Raw genomic sequence first — 19,957 nt, 5'->3', positions numbered from 1 at the left:
CACATGCGTAGCCTTACAGAGCATTTGTTTTTTAGATGGGGGGGGTCAGTGACCCCAATTTCAAAGCTGGAAAAAAAGTCAGAAGAAGATGGCAAATAATTCAAACACTATAAAAAATAAATAATGAAGAACAAGTTGCTTAGAATGTGCCATTTTATGACATACTTAAAGTTAACTTAAAGGGATAATGTTGTGGGAAAAAATGTTTTTTTTTTTCTCAAAACACATCAGTTAATAGTGCTGCTCCAGCAAAATTCTGCACTGAAATCCGTTTCTCAAAAGAGCAAACAGATTCTTTTATATTTAATTTTGAAATCTGACATGGGGCTAGACATATTCTCAGTTTCCCAGCTGCCCCCAGTCATGTGATTTGTGCTCTGAATAACTTCACTCTTTACTGCTGTACTGCGAGTTGGAGTGATATTACCCCCCTCCCTTCCCCCCCCCCCATCAGCCTAACAACAGAACAATGGGAAGGTAACAAAAGAACAGTTCTCTAACACAAGATAAAAGTTGCCTGGTAGATCTAAGAACAGCACTCAATAGTAAAAATCCAGGTCCCACTGCAACACATTCAGTTACATTGAGTAGGAGAAACGACATCCTGTCAGAAAGCAAATCCATCCTAAAATGCTGGCTCTTTCTGAAAGCACATTTCAGGAAAAATTCAAGAAATTTTATAGAAATTTTAAATTGTAGAGTGAATTATTTGTAGTATAAACAGTGAAATTTAGAAATAAAAACACCATAAAAAATCCCTTTAAAGGTAAACCACTCCTTTAACACCTTCACTGCCAGAGTAATTTCTCGAAGGGCCAACCACAAATGCTGTTTCATCTCAGTCTATCACACCTGCCTCGGAGGAACATCCAACAAAGCTGAATTGCCAGTGAAACAAAGAATGCCACTAACGCCCTGGATGATATATACAGGTATGGGGATTCAGAATGCTCAGAACCTTGGGTCTTTCAGTAATTTGGATCTCCTTACCTTAATATGCTTAAAAAAAAAAAAAAAAATAAATAAACGGGTTTTGCTTCCAATAAGGATTAATTATATTTTAGTTGGGATCAAGTACAAGATACTGTTTTATTATTACAGAGGAAAAGGAAATAATTTTTTAATATTTGGATAAAATATAGTCTACGGGAGACGGCCTCTCCGTAATTCTGAGCTTTCTGGATAACGGGTTTCTCTATATATCGGATCCCATGCCTGTACCACCTTGCACAGAGTAGAATTTGCAAAATGATCTTTGCCAAGGCAAATAATAGTCACAAAAAACATCTGCACCTTCTTAAAATGTCAGTAGACCTCACTCCCAAAGGAAAAGGTTTCAGGGGTTTTCTGTTGTAAAACACTATTTGTTACTGTGTGAGTTATACCCTCATATATTATCCAACTGAAACTAAATGTAAGAAAGGATATTAATGCATTTCAATGAAACATAATGTCAAGTTCAGCTGGCAGATAGACACAGCGCGGTGCATCTCTCACATGAGGACAAATGTTTTGACTGGTGAAACAATGAAGCAGAAGCCAGACAATTAGAAGGCCTGGAGGAGAACAAACATCTGCTACATTGCTTCAAGAGTCACACAATGGCATAAACAAGTACAGCAATTACATTTACACAATGAAAATGGCTCATGAATGGATACTGGAAAGTTGCTTAGAACGACTATTTCTGGAGGAACGTCATTTCGTTTCTACTATGTACTTTATTTACTGTATATGGCTGAAATGACAATAAAATCCACTTGACTTGACTTCTTTCATAAGGCACAGTAACAGTTTTGGAGAACTACAGGGCACAAAATAACGCAAAGCAATTGCTCTTCTTACTGACATAAAATTGAACACAAAATGCAACACAGGGTGCAAATGTGCAAGAAACAGCAGTCTGCTCCCATTTATTGCACTGCATTTGGTAAATGACTTCTATTATAAATAAGGATCCACTACTTTTCAGATTTGGTTGAACCCAGAATGCTTAGTGAAAGAAATACCATCCAAAAGCCTAATTTACATATGCAAATCAGGGCAAGGAAGGGCGAAAGAGAGCTGCACATTACTTCTACTTCCTTGTTTGTGTGACGAAAAGTCACATGATTTTAAGGATTCAGATTTAGTTTGGACAGGCACGTGGATTCGGGCCAAACCCAGCTGAAAAGGGCAGAACACTGAACCAAATCCTGGATTTGGTGCATCCCTAATTATAAAGCAAATAAAAGCAGTCAGTACCAGTATGGCAGTTCCCACTACTGAGATGAAGAGGACCAGGGTGAAAAAGAGCTTGTTGATATAAGCAAACAATGGGAAATGGCTCTGCCATAACGATGACTGCCATTTACGGTTGCCCTGCACTGGTAAAACTGGTGTGTTTGCTTCAGAAACACTACTATAGTTCATATAAATAATCTTTTGTGTAGCAAAGGCAGAAATTGAAAAAAAGTCTATATGGCACAGGTTAAATAGTGGATAACAGATAACACCATTATGTTCTAGAAAGCTTATCGTCTATCTGCTGTTTAACCTAAGCCTTTTCTCATTTGAATAGCTGCCCCCATTGAACACAGCAAATTATTTATATAAACTATAGTAGTGTTTCTGAAGCAAACACCCCTGTTTTACTAGTGCAACACTATTATATTTGTATTACTTTAAAACATTTTACATTTTTGATGTTACTGTTCCTTTAATCGCAGGGTTTACATGCACCCTGGGTATATTTTGCCTTTAAGAAAACAATGATTAATTTCCCATGACACCGGTTGTGTTGCCTGTGCAGAACTCATGATCCCAGAATTCCTCTGCAACAATTGGTGCTTATTGTGCGGCCCCGGATATTGTGTAGGCACAGAAAGACACAATTCCAGTCCGAGCACAAGTGTGCAGTGTGGCAGCATGTATGAACACTCTGTGAAAAGGGATCCTCGTCTTCCCAGCGACATGCCGTGAGCTGCCTCACCAATCCAGACTTACAGGTCTTGCTGGATGCCGCATGAAGCAAGATCTGTGCTCTGCTTGTTTGGAGTCTGTCGGGGAACTTAACTGCATTAATCCATCTCCTTTGTGCATAGGAAATTGGCCAAAGACGTGCTTGAGTCACAACAATGGTGCTTCACTTTACTTGACAAGGTTCATTCAAAAGAAGCTGGGGACACAAATGGAAAAGGGGGGCATAGCTATCAGGAAATTACTTCAGAAGTCTTAGCGTAAGACTACACGGACGTTTTCGGCACAATCCGACGCGCTGCGACAAAACGTATGCGACAAATCGCATGCAGCGGAAATAAGGTAAGAGATAGAAATGTCAGATGAAGTCGCAGCGCTGATATGACTTGACACGACTGTCGGATGCAGACGCGGCACATCCGACATTTCTATCTCATACTTTATTTCCATCGCATGCGATTGTGCCGAAAACGTCTGTGTAGTCCGACCCTTAGGGCAGAACTACACGGCGGATCCGCCGCTGGGCCCCAAAACGGATGCGAAGAGTCAGATGCGACAGGAACAAGGTAAAGTAATAGGAAGTCGGATGGTGTCGCAGCTTTGAACGGATGCAACATGACTATCGGATGAAGACGCAGCTTGCAGCATTTTCATTCGACAGTCGTGTTGCGTTGAATCAAAGCTGCGACACCATCCGACTAACACAACATTTTAGAGAGGGGGGCATGTATAGAGGTTATTCCTCCACTGAGGTTGTTGCCAGGACACCAACGTGCCTGCCATAGAGCTCCAGAGAGCTGTGGCACTTAGACACAGGGTAATGCTGCTTGCTCTATATTTGTCTCGGTTCTCTTATTTAAAGGGATACTGTCATGGGAAAACATGCTTTTTTCAAAACGCATCAGTTAATAGTGCTGCTCCAGCAGACTTCTGTACAGAAATCCATTTTTTAAAATGATTTTTTTTCCATAATAAATTTTTAAATGTGACATGGGGCTAGACATATAGGTCAGTTTCCCAGCTGTCCCCAGTCATGGCAGACTTCTGCTCTGATAAACTTCAGTCACTCTTTACTGCTGTACTGCAAGTTTCCTCCCTTTCCAGCAGCCTAACAACAGAACAATGGGAATGTAACCAGATAGCAGTTCCCTAAAGGCCCCCATACACAGGCCGATAAAAGCTGCAGACAGACCGAGTCGGCAGCTTATTTGCCCTTGTGTGGGGCCATCCGCCGGGTGTCCTTAATCAATAACTGGCCGAAAGTCGGGCAGACGTCGATCTGGCAGGTTAAAAAATCCTGTCGAACTGCGTCCGAATTTTTGCGTTTATGCGGTCCCGCAATCCGGTCCCACGTTTGGCCTCCATTCTGAACCGATCGTTGGGCCCTAGGGCCACAATTGGATCAGCCCAATATCGCCCACTTCAATGTGGGCGTATCGGGGAGAAATCCACTTGTTTGGCCCTGTGTATGGCCACTTTAACACAAAATAACAGCTGCCTGGTAGATCTAACAATAGCCCTCACTAGTAAAATCCAGGTTCCACTGTGACACATTCAGTTACAACAACAGCCTCCCAGAAAGCAGTTCCATCCTAAAGTGCTGGCTCTTTCTGAAAGCACATGACCAGGCAAAATGACCTGAGATGCACCTACACACCAATATTACGACAAAAAAAAAAATACACTTAGAGAACATCCAGGGCTGAACATGTGACTGTAATTTCTAAGTGCTTAACAGGTCAGAGCTTCCTTTGGTCACCAATAAAGAAAAGGGGAGCTTGTCAGACTCACTGGGGCATTGCCCAAACTGGCAATATCAATAATAAGGCCATATTAATTTGCTACTCCACATCCATACGAAAAAGCACACCGGCACACAGGATTTGAAGCTGCAGGGCAAGCCCTTGCAATTTTTTACCACTATATTGGACGTCTGTCGTGGGTGTGCGATTTTCTCTACAGCTACCTGAACTACTCCACATCCAGCCAGTGCAGCATGTAGCTATGAATGTAAGCAGGACCCTCTCATCCTTCAGTTTCATTCTAAGGCCCGTGTTTATTATTGATTGTGAAGTGTTGTGTGTCATAACACATAATAATGATAACGGGAACCCGCACCAACCTGAAAATAATTGTCTGTCGCTGGCAAGATGCTGGTGGATGTAGATCAAGCTAATGGAGCAGCCACAGGGCAGCAGAGGCAGGTTACTGAATGAAGTACTGGCTTAAAGGAACAGTAACATCACAAAATTAAAGTGTTTTAAAGTAATAAAAATATAATGCAGTGTTGCTCTGCACTGGTAAAACTGGTGTGTTTGCTTCAGAAACACTACTATTGTTTATATAAATAAGCTGCTGTGTAGCAATGGGGGCAGCCATTCAAAGGAGAAAAAGCTCAGGTTACATAGCAGATAAGCTCTGTAGAACATAATGGTGTTACCCGTTATCCATTATTTATCCTGTGCGATATAGACTTTTTTTTAATTTCTGCCATTGCTACACAGCAGCTTGTTTATATGAACTATAGTAATGTTTCTGAAGCAAACCGATCAGTTTTACCAGTGCAGGGCAACAGTACATGATATTTTCATTACTTTAAAACACTTTCCGTTTTTGGGGTTACTGTTCCTTTAAAGACTTGTGTAACAGCCGTCAATAGGCAAGAAACAGCTGGACACAAAACATGGGGCTGCTATGCAAAGGACTAGTTGCACAGCAGCAATACAGCACATGGGTGGGTGCAGCATCTCGTATGTTTCAAGCTCTGGCTGAACACATTACAATCTATGCAAAAATAAAAACTATGCAGCTACTTCTGCACAATTGCATAAACACATAGTTGCACTGCTTCATCTCTCTGGCACCTTGAACTGTAGAAAAGCCATTCTGATTGCAACCATGTAACACACAGCTGTAGCAGATCGGATGTCTATGAAGATTCTCATTTACGCAGGAGATGATATATACAGTATCTACAGTTCCTTTAAGTCTGGACATGGGGAGGCACATTTATCAAAGGTCGAATTTACAATTCATGAGAGTTTTTAAAAACTCCCATGAACTCAAAATTCGACCAATCGAAAATTTTAAAAAAAAATTGTAAAATTCGGGTGAATAGGATCGACCCGAAAACTCGAATCTAATTCGGTTTTATAAACTCAATTCGAGTTTTTTATCTGAAAAAAATCTCGAATGTCAGGAAGGGTGCAAACAACTCCAAATTGATCGCAGTACGTCTCCCATTGACTAAAACAGAAATTTGTCAAGTTCTTAAAGGTCCAGTGTATGATAAATCTCGCGGTTATTTATCAAATGTCAAGTTTTAGAGCTTTGTGAGTTTTTTTTTATAGCTCGAAATAAAGTCACAACTCGAATGATTTCTGACTTCTGAAAAAACTTGAATGTAAAAAAACTCGAATCAGTGTAGTCGGGGTAAAAAAGAAGGCAATTCATTAAAAAACAATAAAAAATAAATAATGAAGACTAATTGAAAAGTTGCTTAGAATTGGCCATTCTATAACATACTAAAAGTTAACCTGAAGATGAACACCCCTTTTGAGAGCAGGAGGAACCATAGATACAGTTGCTTTAAAGGGATTCTGTTATGATTTTTATTTCTAAATTACACTGTTTACACTGAAAATAATTCACTCTAAAATATAAAATCTCATTCCTGGACCAGCAAGTATATATTTTTTTAGTTATTTGGTAAAATTGGAGTGTAGGCACCATCTCAGTTTATTTTGCTTGGTCATGTGCTTTCAGAAAGAGCCAGCACTTTAGGATGGAACTGCTTTCTGGCAGGGTTTCTCCTATTCTATGTAACTGAATGTGTCTCAGTGGGACCTATTACCTAACTATTGAGTGCTGTTCTTAGATCTACCAGGCAGCTGTTATCTTTTGTTAGGGAGCTGCTATCTGGTTACCTTCCCATTGTTCTTTTGTTGGGCTGCTGGGGGGAGGGAGGGATGATATCACTCCAACTTGCAGTACAGCAGTAAAGAATGACTGAAGTTTATCAGAGCACAAGTCACATGACTGGGGACAGCTGGAAAACTGACAATATGTCTAGCCCCATGTCAGATTTCAAAAAGAAATCTGTTTGCTCTTTTGAGAAAAGGATTTCAGTACAATACTCTGCTGGAGCTGCACTATTAACGGATGCCTTTTGAAAAAAAAAAAAAAAATTCCCATGACAGTATCCCTTTAGGAAAAAAGAGACATCAGAAATGGGATTCTGCTCTTGGGTAAATACAGAAGTGTCCATAAAAAGATACTACATACATTGTATATCCATTGTGTATGGAGTATTTTGACAAACTCAGACACGCAAGCTGAGCACCCAAGCACCCAGGTGAATTAGTGCACAGAATGCAGACCGGCCATGTGACTCCCAGTATAGATGCATAATGCACATTACTGATGTGCGGGCCGATCCGATACTTGCAGGACCCGCAGGTTTACCCCGGGTCGTGTGGGTTCGGGTCGACCTCACACTGCTCCTCACAGGTGGCGGGCGGATGCGGGTTGAGCTCTTCTCCTGCTCTCCCGCCCGCCACCTTCAAATGCCGGCTTCCAACTTCCGGGTTCCAGTTTTATAGTCTCGAGTCTGCTCGCCCCGCCCCTTTTGTGACATCATTAGCGGGAGGGTCAGCGCCGGTCTATAAAAGGACCCCCGAAGAGCGGGTGCGCGCTGGAGCAGGGCGGGTTATGGTCGGGTGCGGGCCACATCACTAATGCACATACCTCCCAACTGTCCCGTTTTTAGAGGGACAGTCCCTCTTTTGAATGAAACAAAGTTTCTAAATTAATTGGCCTTTGGCACAACAGTCACAGCAGAAGATAAGATACTTTTGTAACAATTTTGAGATAAGCAAATAAGTAATTGTAACAATATAAGATAACAGGTCCCTTGGGAGAAGTTACACTCACAGCTTAAAGGGCAATTCACCTTCATTAGCAAAACTGGAAAAACTGGAAAAAAAACAGACATACGGTATGTTCAAACTTTCATAACCTGCCAAATTTTGGAAAATGGACATGGTAATTAGGGGGCGTGGTCAACAAAATTTTGCCACGATACTCGCACTAACTTTTTTGTCCCTCTTTTTATTTCCAAAATGTTGGGAGGTATGTAATGCAGCACTGCAATAAATTCACTGTAGCTGACTTAGCTACATCACAAGCCACTGGTGGAGTTTAAATAGCCATTTCCTTGTGTAGCAGTGATGAGTTTTTAGAACATGTTGTGATATGCGGTTTTACATGCAACAGAGAACATACACACATTCTAGCGCAGGTCGTTCTGCATAGACAAGAGCACGCAGCTCCTTGGAAATCTGACTCAACTAAACTCTATATTTCTTATTTAGCGATTGGACCTGTTTCACCTTGTTTCATACAGGTAATTAAAAAAGAAAAAAAAAACAGGAGAACAAACTGGGTCAGGTGAATGATTCATCCATCAGCCGTGGTTCCCATGCCTGAATTCTGACTTGTGCCAACACCTACTCCTACAACAACTGCACATTCCAGCCCATAAACCAACCGCTGAATCACATGACCTCTCAGGGGTTGTAACATTGCCACGTGCACTTCTGCTGCTTAAAGGGGAAATGGCGCTATTTCAAAAATGCAGAAAAAAGGACTTATTAAAAAATTAAATGTTTTCCCCTTTACAGTTCTTTGTGTATTTATAGGTATGGGACCCGTTATCCGGAATGCTTGGGACCTGGGGTATTCCTGATAAAGGATCTTTCCATATTTTTGATCTTTATACCTTAACTCTACTAGAAAATCATGTGAACATTAAATAAACCCAATAGGCTGGTTTTGCTTCCAATAAGGATTCATTATATCTTAGTTGGGATCAAGTACAAGGTACGGTTTTATTATTACAGAGAAAAAGGAAATCATTTAAAAATCTGGATTATCTATGGGAGACGTAATTGAGAGCTTTCTGGATTACTGGGTTCCAGATAACGGATCACATATCTGGAGCAAATTGGGTTCCTCCACCTATCTTTCACCCTTGACTGCAACCAACACACTCATACTGTGAGTTACTGACAGATTTTACCTGCTCTAATTAGTGAATGCAGCCACTGACAAAACAGCATGATTGAGTTGCTTGCAGTAGGACAGTTCAGGTAGTAGTACAGGTAAGGGACCTGTTATCCAGAATGCTCCGGACCTGGTGTTTTCCAGATAAGGGATCTTTTCATAATTTGGATGCCCATACTTTATGTCTACTAAAAATTCCTTTAAATATTAAATAAACCCAAATCAGGATTATTTTCCTTAAAGGAACAATAATACCAAAAAATTAGTGTCATAAAGTAATGAAAATATAATATACTGTTGTGCTGCACTGGTATAGCTAATGTGTTTGCTTCAGAAATAGAACAATACTTTATATAAACAATTAGCTTTGCAGCCATTCAAGCTGGAGAAAAGTCACAGGACACTCAGCACATAACAGATAACTTCTGTAGTATACTATGGGATTCTTCAGAATGTACCTGTTATCTGCTGTGTAACCCGTGCTTGAATGACTGCCCCCATGGCTACACAGCAGCTTGTTTATATAAACTATAGTAGTACTTATCTGTTATCTACTGTGTTTCCTGTGCTTGAATGACTGCCCCCATGGCTACACAGCAGCTTGTTTATATAAACTATAGTAGTACTTATCTGTTATCTACTGTGTTTCCTGTGCTTGAATGACTGCCCCCATGGCTACACAGCAGCTTGTTTATATAAACTATAGTAGTACTTATCTGTTATCTACTGTGTATCCTGTGCTTGAATGTCTGCCCCATGGCTACACAGCAGCTTGTTTATATAAATTATAGTAGTACTTATCTGTTATCTACTGTGTATCCTGTGCTTGAATGGCTGCCCTCATTGCTACACAGCAGCTTGTTTATATAAACTATAGTAGTACTTATCTGTTATCTACTGTGTATCCTGTGCTTGAATGACTGCCCTCATTGCTACACAGCAGCTTGTTTATATAAACTATAGTAGTACTTATCTGTTATCTACTGTGTATCCTGTGCTTGAATGGCTGCCCCATGGCTACACAGCAGCTTGTTATATATAAACTATAGTGTTTTTATAGCAAACACACCAGTTTTACCAGTGCAGACCAACAGTACATTATATTTTCATTAATATAAGACACTTTAATTTTGTGGTGCTACTGTTCCTTTAAATAAGGATTAATTATATATTAGTTGGAATATAGTACATGGTAGTGATATATTACTACAGAGAAAAAGGAAATCATTTTTATAAATTCAGATTTGGATAAAATGGAGTCTATGGGCCTTCCTGTAATTGAGGCTTTCTGGAAAATGGTTTTCCGGATAACGGATCTCATACCTGTATAGTCATAAGAAAAATAATAAACTGACATTGGAATTATTATGCATCCGCTACCGGAGATTTTTAGAATAGCGATAAGATTCTACTGAATATTTTCAAACAACTGATGCCCCCAGAAATTAGGCATTATATCACTTTTGTAGCACCCATTCATGGTAATGAAAAGGATTCAAGTATTGGGTTTAAATCGAGATCTGAAATGATCTGCTGTATGTATCCACCAATGAAACAAATGCCACTTACCCTGTCTTTATCATCAGCCACATCACATAGAATATCATCAAGATCCAAAATGCCTCCATCTCCATGCTCCAAACGATGAACTTGTATCCAATAGCCAGGATCCTGAGAAAGGGAAAACAGGAAGGGGTTAGAGGATTTTTTTATGCTATACTGGAAAGTTAAACTAAAGAAGTAGCTAGAAATCTTGTACATTATGTTTTGTGCTTCTGTACCAGCCCAAGGCAACCACAGCCATTTAGCAGTAAAGATCTGTGTCTCCAAAGATGCCCCAGTAGCTCCCCATCTTCTTTTCTGCTGATTCACTGCACATGCTCTGTGATGCTGTCACTTACTGAGCTTAGGGACCCACTCACAATATACAGTACACATAGAATAGAAATGTCACTATATAAGGCTGATAATCAATAAAGATAATTACTACATGGCAGCACAGAAACCAGTACAATTAGCATCAGAATTTAATAATCAACCCTGTAGCATCAGCTTATATTATAGACAAATTCTCATTTTCTGCTGGATAATTAGTGACTACTTCTAAGCTTAGCTTTTCAACAGCTGCTCAGAGCCCACTATGTGAGTGTCACAGACACTTTCCAAGATGGTGACCCCCTGTGACAAGTCTGAAGTCCTGGATCATTGTTGCTATTGACAAGCTGAAACTTTAGGCTGGTGCAATAAGTTCATTTTTAGGGTTTGGTTCTCCTTTAAAGGGGCTGTTCACCTTTAAATAAACTTGTAGCATGATACAGAGAGTGATATTCTGATACAAATTGCAATTGATTTGAATTTTTTTATTTGTGTTTTTTTTTTTGTTATTTAGCTTTCTATTTAGCTGCTCTTCGGTTTGCAAATTTAGCTCATTGCTAGGGTAAAAATTACCCTAGCAACCATGCTTTGATTTGAATAGTCCAGGTTTACTGGGCTGAGGCATCAGGGAGATTATCAAGAAGTTGACAAAAGGGGTGTGGTCACAAAATGGGGGTGGTCCAAAAATGGTGCTATAAAAAAAATAAAATAATGAAGACCAATTGAAAAGTTGCTTAGAATTAGCCATTCTATTACATACTGAAAGATAACTTGAAGGTGAAACACCCCTTTAATAGGAGTAAATTAGTTACATGTTATGTTAAGTTTACATACCCTCTGTGAGTAGGGTTGCCACCTTTATTAAAAAAATTTACCGGCCAGTGGGGGGCGGGCACCAAAAGGGGGCGGTCCCTGATGGTAAAATACCGGCCGGGTGGCAACTCTATCTGTGGGCCAAACTATGCAACGTTTATTGCGTATATTTCAGCGAAAGACTCCCTAAATGGACACTCATTTTAGCTGGTTTCATTGAAAAAAAAAAAATAAATAAAGTTTGGTTGGCAAAACTAATACAATTTCTGTCTCCCAAATGCAAGGTATTGGCTTACAATTTCATCAACTTTCCCCATGTGAGTTTGGATATAAGAGGCCACGTCATGCCTATTTATTGTAGGCCAAGGAACAGATGCCAAGATGGAGAGAATACGCAGAGCGGCACAGAACACCTGGAGAAACAATTTGCTCAGAAAGCCAAGTTTTATTGCACATTGTTGAACCCTGTTGAACATATAATTTACTGTCCCCGAGCCAGTTGTACAGACTTTCCTTCTTGTGCATTACAGATGCGTGCATTACATTGTGATTTTTTACAAATGCGTGCATTAACAAGACCAGACAAGCAGTGCCCACAACCAACCAGAACAAGCCAGAGAAGAAGAAAAGAAACACAAATGAAAGCAAATCTCTAGTGTGCAAAGCTAAAGTTAACAAAATAAGAAATTCTAAAGGACTAGCCTAGCAGCCTAGTTCAAATGCAGCTGATTCATTCCTTTAAACATAGAGGACAGGGGTTAAAAGGGGTGGTTCACATTCAAGTTAATTTTTAGTATGTTATAGAATGGCCAATTCTAAACTACTTTTCAATTGGCCTTCATTTATTTATTAGTGTTTGAATAAATTGCCTTCTTCTTCTGACTCTCTCCAGCTTTCAAATGGGGGTCACTGACCCCATTTAAACAACAAATGCTTTGTAAGGCTACACATTTAGGGCAGAGATACACTGGCAGATTCAGGGAAATAAGTCGCCCGGAACGCGTTTTCCAAAGTCGTCCGAAGTTTCCTCGTGAGGCAATTTCAGACGTGTTCGGAAAACGAAGCGCTCCGAGTGCCTTCCCGCCGGGGATTTTCATTCTAGCCGGCGGAAGGCAGTTCGGGGAGATTAGTCGCCCCAAAGAAGAGGAGATTTCTCGCCGGGCGACTATTCTCCCCGAATCTGCCTGTGGTGGCTTGAAAACCCTGGGGACACCCTAACCCCATCTTCCTAGTATCTGGTTAAGAATGGAAGCTCTATCAGTGTAATAGAACCAGGAACAGAAGATAAAAGGTGAATATTATTATGCTCTGGGGCCTACATGGGCAAATACTAGATTATAGAGAACTGCACTTAAAAGGGTTGTTCCCCTTTAAATTAACTTTTAGTATGATATAGAGCAGGATATGGTGAAACTATTTGGTATTGGTTTTCATTTTTTAATTTGTGTTTTTTTGAGTTATTTTGGGGCATGTTTAGAACACTGGAGATACATATCTGTAGATGATTTCTGGAGATGTTGCCCATAGCAACCAATGTTTTCTAATTTATAGGTGGCTGTTTAAATCTAATTTCTGATTTCTCCAAAAAGCTCTCCGGATATTCATCTCCAATGTTAGTAAACATGCCCCTTAGTTTTTTTATTCAGCAGCTCTCCAGTTTGCAACTTCAGCAATCTGGTTGCTAGGGTCCAAATTACCCTAGCAATCATGAATTGAGTTGAATGAGAGGCTGGAATATGAATAGAAAGATGAGTCATAAAAAGTAGAATGAGCATTTGTTTTTTTTATGGGGTCAGTGAGCAAATAATCAGGCAAATAATTGCAAAAAACTATTAAAAATATAAAATGAAGACCAATTGAAAAGATGCTTAGAATTGGCCATTTTATAACAAACGAAAATGAACCACCACTTTAAAGAGATGCAGTTCACAATATAGACATAAGTACTGTCCAAATAGAAGCCTGTAGGCTGAAGGCACTTTTTCTGTTTTAATCCCAAGGATATTAGGACCCCCCTCCCATCCAGCAGGATATAATTCTTAGTTGTTAAGACTGGGGATTTGTGACCTTTTGATTTTTTGGAAACTCTGTTGACTTCCTATTTTGTAGCCCCTGGGGGAGAGTGACTTGGCAGAAGAGTGAAATCTCTTTCCATTATAGGAATCCCTGCCAAAAGCCAAACACACTTCTATTCATAAAGACAGAAAGACTGTGTGTTACATCACATAGAATATGGCAGGAATATGTATACCAAAATGTGGCATGGATAGATTACCAATACACCATGCAGAAATGACTTAATGGAAATCTATACCCCCCCCCCAAACAATGTAGGTCTCTATAATTGCATAAAACAGCTCGTATGTAAAACCCTGCTTCATGTAAATAAACCATTTTCATAATAATATACGTTTTTAATAGTATGTGCCATTGGGTAATCATAAATAGAAAATTGCCATTTTAAAAAATAAGGGCCGCCCCCTGGGATCATATGATTCGCTGTGCACAAACAAACTATACTTGTTAGGTCACATGAGCCAATTAACACACAAAGTTCTGTCTTTTGCTTCCACACTTCTTCCTGTTACAGTTAGAGCTGCAGTATTTCTGGTCAGGTGATCTCTGAGGCAGCACACAGACCATCATAAAATGGTGGCTCAAGGCTAGAGATGTAAAAGGACAATATTTACTTAAATATAAGTTATATATAGTTTGGCAAGATCCTTTAATATGGCACTTAATATGATGTTAACTATATCTGTTGCTTCAGTGTTCATTTTGGGGTTATATTTTTCCTTTAATACATCTTTCATTAACAAGCATCACATTCTTTATTGGACATTGTGCCAAGCTGGAAAGCACAGAGTGCTGCCATAACATAGTAAGAGCTTTCTTCAGTGCTCCTTTGTATTTTATTTGTATTATTTTTTAGTATTTTTAACCCATTATTTGTTGGGTCATTGACAGGACAACATAGAAACTGGTAGGGGCTGTACAGTGTGGTATTGGGCTTGGGGTACTGCTCCTTTTTTTTTTTTTTACTACAGGTATGGGACCTATTATCCAGAATGCCTGGGTTTTTCCAGATAATGGATCTTTCAGTAATTTACACGTTCATCCCCTGAAAATCAAATCATGTCAACATTAAATAAACCCAATAGGCTGGTTTTGCCTCCAATAAGGATTAATTATATCTTAGTTGGGATCAAGTACAAGGTACTGTTTTATTATTACAAAGAAAAAGGAAATCAATGGATCTATGGGAGATCCATTATCTGGAAAACCCCAGGTTCTGAGCATTCTGTATTATGAAGTCACAGTATCATTTTGCAGACTATAACCAGAAATGGAAGGGCTGCTGAATATGAAGCCCATTGGCTACTCTACAATAAATCTCAAAGCTGGAGGGCCTAAAGCCAGATTTCCCCAGTAACAAACAAGACAATAACCGAATGATTAAGGAAATGAGAATAAGAACTATTTGGCAGTTGTGTAATACATATGAAGGGAGTTGTTAGAAAGAGACAGACTATATTGTGTGGATAAGAATGACAGAGAGGCCTACAGCTATCCTAAATATTTCCCAAGAACCAGTTCTAAAGCCAGGCTTGTACAGCTAAATGTTCTGCTCCAATCAATCATAGAAAAGCATGCACTGAAAGGAGTTCCCCCATCACTATTCAAGTGTAAATCAATGCTCTGTAGCATTGCCAAACCGGGTAATTCACCCTTCTCACAGCCTTCATCCTCAACTTCACTGATGCTTAATCCCTTAATCTGCCCATGTGTCATGTCATTTCTGAAGGATAAATACCACGTCCCTTCACAATCCCATTTTGTAAAGCGTCATTATCTCTGTGGCTCTTGGACAGATAATGCTCTAACCCAGAAGTGCCCATACTTGATCTACATCCATAAAAGCATTGTTAGTATTCTGTTCCATGGAAAATAATACTTAAATGTTGATTTATGCGAAAATGTATATTGTTTAACAACCAACTATTTCTTCTGTTACCATAACATAATTGATATCTGAATTAAAAGCATGAAATAGGAGGGTAATTTAGGCAAACTGGTTGTTGAAAGTGTCTGGAGATCTACTGATCACCAACTAAAGGACTACTGGTAGATCCCAATCAGATCATTCAGTTGCCACTTGGTTTATATTTAGTGAAATGCCTTAATGGGAGAATATTTTAAAAAAAGGTGAGAGATATATATATATATATATATTTGGGATGCACTGAATCCAGGATTTGGTTCGGGATTCAGCCAGGATTCGGGCTTTTTCAGCAGGATTTGGATTCGGCCGAAACCTTCTGCCCGGCCGTACCGAATCCAAATCTTAATTTGCATATGCAAATTAGGGGAGGGAGAACACATGACTGTCACAAAACAAGGAAATACTAAATGTTTTCCCCTTCCCACCCCTAATTTGCATATGCAAATTAGGATTCGGATTCAATTTCGGTATTTGGCCGAAACTTTTGCGAAAGAATTAGGGGTTCGGTTGAATCTAAAAGGCAATATAGAGTAGGGAGGGGTGCACGGTAATTTTTTTATACACCAATAGTTTCCAAACCAGCACTCTTAGTGAAAAAATTTAATTTTTATTATTACATAGTATCTACAGTATTTCCAACGTTTCGGTCCCAACATCTTCCTTGAAAAAGGTCCCAATATATATATATATATATATATATATATATATATATATATATATATATATATATATATATATATATATATATATATATATATATATATATATATATATATATATATATATATATAGTATCGATCCAATAGTGACAGCACTCAGAGTAAATCACACGCACGCACGCACACACAAAAGCTGGTGGGTTAGAAAGAGAGAACTGTAAATTCATTAAAATGCAAAGTTGTCCAGTTATCATGTGAAAGGATAGAATGTTTTAGGGCGGGGGTCCCCAACCTTTTATTACCCATGAGTCACATTCAAATACTAAAAGAGTTGGGGGTCAACACAAGCATGCATAAGGTTCCTGGGGTGCCAGATAAGGCTGTGATTGGCTATTTGGTAGCCCCTATGTGGACTGGCAGCCTACAGGAGGCTCTGTTTGGCAGTACACCTTGTTTTTTCTTATAAATAAAACTTGCCTCCAAGCCTGGAATTCAAAGATAAGCACCTGCTTTAAGACCACTGGGAGCAATATATTGCCCATGAGCCACTGGTTGGGGAACACTGCTTTAGGGCAATGGCACACAATACCCGCAGTTGTTCCCTTGCCCCACTCCCTGCCACTGCAAACACAGTGATAATCACCAGATGAGCAATTGTACGGCAGGGTCCAGGCACTAACCATGAAAGTCTATGGAGGGGCAGTTCCAAACATGTTGCTGTCTGCCCCAATTGATTTGGTCTGTGTTTCTTAAAGGAGAAATAAAGCCTAAAAACTAAATTTTTTATACTGAACTTATTGCATGAGGCTAAATTTTCAGCTTGTCAATAGCAGCAATGATCCAGGACTTCAAACTTGTCACAGGGGGTCACCATCTTGGAAAGTGTCTGTGACACTCACATGCTCAGTGGGCTCTGAGCAGCTGTTGAGAAGTTAAGCTTAGGGGTCGTCACTAATTATCCAGCAGAAAATGAGCTTCCCCTGTAATATAAACTGATGCTACAAGGCTGATTATTAAATTCTGATGCTAATTGCACTGGTTTCTGTGCTGCCATGTAGTAATTATCTGTATTAATTACTAATCAGCCTTATATTGTGACATTTCTATTCTATGTGTACTGTATATTGTGAGTGGGTCCCTAAGCTCAGTAAGTGACAGCAGCACAGAGCATGTGCAGTGAATCAGCAGAAAAGAAGATGGGGAGCTACTGGGGCATCTTTGGAGACACAGATCTTTACTGCTAAAGGGCTGTGGTTGCCTTGGGCTGGTACAGAAGCACAAAACATAATGTACAACATTTCTAGCTACTTCTTTAGTTAAGTTTTAGTTCTCCTTTAAACTGAAGGTGTCACTAATAATAGCTACTAACCTCTCAAAGTCTGGCAGCTCCAATTTCATATAGATTTTCATATAAATTTGTACCACAATATATACATATATCGGGAATATATCACCTTTTATTTAACATTTACAAAAGATTTTGATATATTTTTTTAAAATTAGTATTTTTTGGTCGGAATTGCAGCAGCTGTCCAATTGCTAGGCTCCAATTTCGTTTTTTGGTTGCCGGGGTCAGTGACCCTCATTTGTGAGTTGGAAAGTGGAAAAAGAGAAAAGACAAATAATTCAAAAACTTTATTAAGACCAATTTACAAAGTTGCTAGTAATAGACTATTCTACAACACGGTTAATTTAAAGGCGAACAACCCCTTTAAACAAAATGACACTAAAAAGAATACTTTTTTTTTTTTTTGTCTTCCTCCAATTTAAGACCTTGAACCTCCCACACCAGTAATTGTCTAAACATTTACCTAACCTTCAGCTTTGATTAATCACTGGGCTGCCGCGGGTTATTTTCAGTATCTGGCTGTAGCAAAAGTGGGGTCAGTATCTTAGGGTGACTCACTCTTTCCTGCTATGTCATAATGAAGCTACTCATTAACCCTGGGTTTCTGCTGGGATGTGTCTATATTAGAACCTCAGCACTTGCTCACATTCCAAACGCTATTACACATATCTCTCGGGAAAGTCGTCTCCCATAGGCTCCACTTTATCCTAATTCATATTTTTTAAACGTATTTCCTTTTTCTCTGTAATAATAAAACAGTAGCTTGTACTTGATCCCAACTAAGATATAATTAATCCTTATTGGAAGCAAAACCAGCCTATTTGGGTTTATTTAATGTTTACATGATTTTCTAGTAGACTTAAGGTATGAAGATCCAAATTATGGAAAGATTGTTATTCGGAAACCCCAGGTCCCCTGCGTTCTGGATAACAGGTCCCACATCTGTAACTCTAAAATTCTAATTAGTATCACTCACTGTAAATGAAGTATAGCCTTAAAGGGGATGTACAGTAAATCTAAACATAATACTTAATGGAAGAAACTGTCATTCTAAGCAACTTTCCAATAAAGGGGTTGTTCACCTTTAAATTATCACTCATACTAAAAGTTATTCGGATTCATTTTTTATTATTTGCGGTTTTGAGTCATTTAACATTTATTCAGCAGCTCTCCAGTTTGCAATTTCAGCTATCTGGTTGCTAGGGCTCAAACTACCCTAGCGACCATGTATTGATTTGGAAAAAAAAGAGACTGGAATATGAATCAGAGAGGGCTTGAATATAAAGAGGAGTAATTAAAAAGTAGCAATAACAATACATATGTAGCCTTAGAGAGCATGTTTTTAGATGACGTTCAGTGAAAGCCGGAGTCAGAAGAAGGCAAATAAATCGAACTATAAAAAAATTAAAAAAAATTATAACATACTAAAAGTTAACTTAAAGGGGTTGTTCACCTTCCAAACACTTTTTTCAATTCACTTGTTTTTCGATTGTTCCTCAGTGATAAAGACTTTTTTTTTTTTTTTTTTACTGTTTCTCCCCAGAAATAAAGACTTTTTTTTTTTTTAACTGTTTTTCCAAAATCTAAGTTAAAAATTGAATGTTCCTGTCTCAGTCTGGCAGCTCAGTAATTCAGGGGCAGGCGCTAAACTGTCACAATTTTGCAACATTTAGTTGATACGTTGCAGCATCTCTGGAGTATTAGCAACTATTGTATCAATTCTTAGGGTAAGGTCACACTGGGTGTTTTGGGGAGATTTAGTCGCCTGGTGACTAATCGCCTCTTCTTTGCGGCGACTATTCTCCCCAAACGCCTTCCCTCACTCTGCGCTGGCTAAAATGAAAAATTTCCGGCGTAATCACACGTGGTGATTCGTTTTCCGAATTTGCCTCACGAGGAAACTTCGGGCGACTTCGGAAAACGAATCGCCGCGTGTGATTAGCGCCCGCAATTTTTCATTTTAAGTGAGGGAAGGTGTTTGGGGAGATCGGTCGCCGCAAAGACTAGGCGATTAGTCGCCAGGCGACTAAATCTCCCCAAAGCGCCCAGTGTGACCTTACCCTAACAGCTGCCTTTAATGAAACCCAGAGATTCTGCTCAGTAGGGACAAAGATAAGAAATGTATCAACTAAATGTATCAATTTAGAACAGTTTACAAGGTCGGCGACCCCCCTCCCAGAGCTGCTTCAGAAGGTGAAAAATGACATTACACATCAATATTAGAAAAACGGTCAAATG

At 39.3% G+C, this 19,957-nt stretch overlaps 1 protein-coding gene across 9 annotated transcripts in view; it reads right to left on the bottom strand.

The window, feature by feature from the left end:
* The window catches only part of pard3.L (par-3 family cell polarity regulator L homeolog), a 417,717-nt gene that overhangs the window by 354,468 nt on the left and 43,292 nt on the right, over positions 1-19,957 (bottom strand). For all 9 annotated transcript variants that reach the window (XM_018267171.2, XM_018267175.2, XM_018267173.2 and 6 more), the window contains exon 2: positions 10,591-10,692. In XM_018267171.2, coding sequence (XP_018122660.1) covers positions 10,591-10,692 — 102 coding nt within the window. The remainder of the gene's footprint in view (positions 1-10,590; positions 10,693-19,957) is intronic.

This window comes from Xenopus laevis, chromosome 6L (assembly GCF_017654675.1).
Source record: "Xenopus laevis strain J_2021 chromosome 6L, Xenopus_laevis_v10.1, whole genome shotgun sequence".
Lineage (NCBI taxonomy): Eukaryota > Metazoa > Chordata > Amphibia > Anura > Pipidae > Xenopus > Xenopus laevis.
Note: the sequence above shows the minus strand (reverse complement) of the source record. Positions and strands in the feature narration are given on the sequence as shown.